Below are 2,771 nucleotides of genomic sequence, written 5' to 3' on the forward strand. Positions count from 1 at the left end.
CCTGCAAAGAGAGTATGGCATGGGCTGAGCACTGCCAGGATGGGAGGGACACCTGGACCTCCAGGCTCACCTGCTTTGCCCTGGATCTCCCCTCTCTGTGCCTGGCCCCTCCAGCACCAAACCACAGGGGTAGGGACTGCAGGCAGCCTCTTCATGGGGAGCAGTGAGGGTGATGGGGCTGGTGCTGGCTGAGCCCCCCAACAGCAGGCTTCAGACAAAATGGGGAAATGTGAGAGGATGGTGCCAGCCACAGGTGCCATACCCCAAAAGTGCCCACAATGAGTCCAGCATGTACTGTTACAGAAAGCAGTTTGAGAAAAGTCAGCTAAATATAAGGCGGGAAAGGGTAGAGTAACCCAAACAATGACCAGTCAAGGACAGCAGGAAGGACATAGCTGGCAGCTAGATGAGGCTGAAACTGGAAATTCATGGATCCAGGAAACCCAGTGTGGTCTGTGATGACTACAGAGCTATGCACCATCAAGTCACCCATCCCCACCCTGTCAAGCTTTGAGCAGCTGAGCCTGGAGATTACTAAGCACCTGTTGAGCCTTCAGTAGAAGGCCTGTTTCCCCACAGCTGCCCACTGTCCCCTCCTGCTTTCTTCCGTGTCTGCTCTGCATAAACACATCTCTGCTCACAGTGTCACTAAAGACCTAAATGCTTAATGACGGTGTTCATCCCAAAGAAATTAACCCAGAAGACACCACCCATACCTGCTCCTGCTCACTTACAGTTCACAGTCTTTCTGTCCCTTCTTGTCTTGTCTTCTCTTACCTCGGCCCTTGGACCTCCTCCTTCAAAAGAAAAGTACCACAAGAATGACTGATGTGTGGAAGATGAGACCCACAATCCCAGCCAGTAACATCACCCCTGATGTCACTTACCTTCCTGACCTCATCAGGTCCTGCCGGGGCCTACAGGGTGGGAAAAGGACAGAGTGAAGTTGTTATTGGGCAGTGCTGTATACTAAGCTGCAGGAGGTGGTTTATTGATATGCCCCAGTGTGCAGCACAATCTACCTGTTATCATTCATGCTTAAAACAGACCCAATAACACTTCTCTCCACATTATCAACTCCTCAGCCAGGAGCTGATTGCAGCAGGCAGAGAGAAGGTAGAGAAGCAAAGGGGCAGGGGAGGGTCAGCTTTGGTTACTCCCTGGGGATGTGACATTTTGTCAATGAGGTTGGAAAGCACAAGTTCAGTCTCAGCTGCTCTCAGTGACAACTTTCATAGCTCAGCTAGTTAAATAAGACCCAATGTCCCGAGTAGCACATGGTGTTTGTTGCAAACTCTCTGCAGTGGTTCTCAGCCACAATATACTTAAGCATCCCCTATAGGGGTCAAGGCCAGGACATATCCTGGTCCATGCCTACACTACACTACAAAAGGAAGTGAGGTAAAGGTGTGGAGGGCAGTTTAGCAATAAGCCAAAAGCTGCTGCAGAAGCAAGAAGTTTACACAGATTCTAAGGCAGCCTGCACAAGTGCTCACAGGAGATCCCCTGGGAGTTACCCTAGGTAGGAAAACCACAACAGGCTTAGGAAATTCCCTGCATGGAAAATAGCTGGAAGCAGAGATGGGGGAAGTAACACGTGCTTCTTCCCACTCCTCCTTCTGCATCCACTGACAGACACACCAGAGTCAGTGTGGAGCTGGATGGACCTTGGGTCTGCTCCAGCACAGCTGCTCGTACAACTGCAGGGGAATACCAACCCGGGGATCCTCAGCCTCTTCTTCCAGGCAAGGATTGTGTCTAAAGGCTGCCCAACGAGACACCCAGCCCCCAGTTTTTGCAATGCTAAATCACTCTTGGATCATGATGCAGAGTGATTACCAGGACCCCCCATGCAGACAATGCTGGAGAGGCTCTGTGGCAGGGACCAGCTGCAGGCAGTACCAGAGCTGCTCCCTGCTCCCACAGCATTGCAGATGCCAGGCAAAGGCCCTGTCCCACCCAAGCTTTCACCTCTCCTGGGACACAGTGGGGTTGACTAGGTGTCATGAGTCTGTGGCAGATTGGTGCTGCGTATCCATTCGGGGTTGGTGCTGCATATCCCTGTTAGGTTGGTGCTGCATGTTTTAAGCTTTCATTTGCTGATTTGGATGTAAACCTCTGCTTCCAAGTTCTGTGTGGGGCAGCCTCCCTTAAATGGAAACCCAGGGCTCAGCTGTCCAGCTTTCTTTTTGTGCCATGGTCACACTCAGGCTTGCCAAACCATGGAACTCCCTGCTGAGCTACCATGTTGGACACACTGTCCCACACCAAACAGCTGCCTCAGAGCCACCATTCTTGCTCTGTTACCTACAGGCATGTCCTCTGGCCAGAGGAGCACACAGGCCATGCCAAGGCAGCCTCAGGGATGGAGGGCACAGACATGCCTGCTCACAGAGCCATGGTGCCACGGTCCTGCAGATAGTCCATGGTCACACAATGCCACGCACCCCCTTGGCTGCAGGGAGCAGGTGCAGAGGTGTGGTGCAACCTGCAGTTGAATAAGGGCCATAAGTGCTGGCAAGCCCTGGTGCAAAGACAGCCAGAAGGGGTCCCAGCACAGCCAGGGTGCCCCCAGGGCATCCCCGTCCCACATGCAGGGTGATCTGACAAGGTCGCTCTTGATGAAGATGCAAAAGAAGCCCAGGGGTCCCTACCTGCATTCGCACTGCTTGTGCTCAGTGAATGCCATCTTCACATAGGGTGACTCCCCGTTTGGCTTGATCTTCAGGACCTGAAAGAAGAACAAAGGTTACTTCCCAGCCAGCGGCAGG

General features: G+C 52.8%; 1 protein-coding gene across 1 annotated transcript in view; it reads right to left on the reverse strand.

Moving 5' to 3' along the window:
- Window positions 1-734: 734 nt before the first annotated feature.
- Window positions 735-2,771, reverse strand: part of PGF (placental growth factor) — a gene marked incomplete at both ends in the record, with an annotated part of 3,627 nt that continues 1,590 nt past the window's right edge. The window contains 3 exons of the mRNA XM_009080430.1: window positions 735-797; window positions 888-917; window positions 2,655-2,731. Coding sequence (XP_009078678.1) covers window positions 735-797; window positions 888-917; window positions 2,655-2,731 — 170 coding nt within the window. The remainder of the gene's footprint in view (window positions 798-887; window positions 918-2,654; window positions 2,732-2,771) is intronic.

This window comes from Acanthisitta chloris, unplaced genomic scaffold (genome assembly GCF_000695815.1).
Source record: "Acanthisitta chloris isolate BGI_N310 unplaced genomic scaffold, ASM69581v1 scaffold33258, whole genome shotgun sequence".
NCBI classification, from domain to species: domain Eukaryota; kingdom Metazoa; phylum Chordata; class Aves; order Passeriformes; family Acanthisittidae; genus Acanthisitta; species Acanthisitta chloris.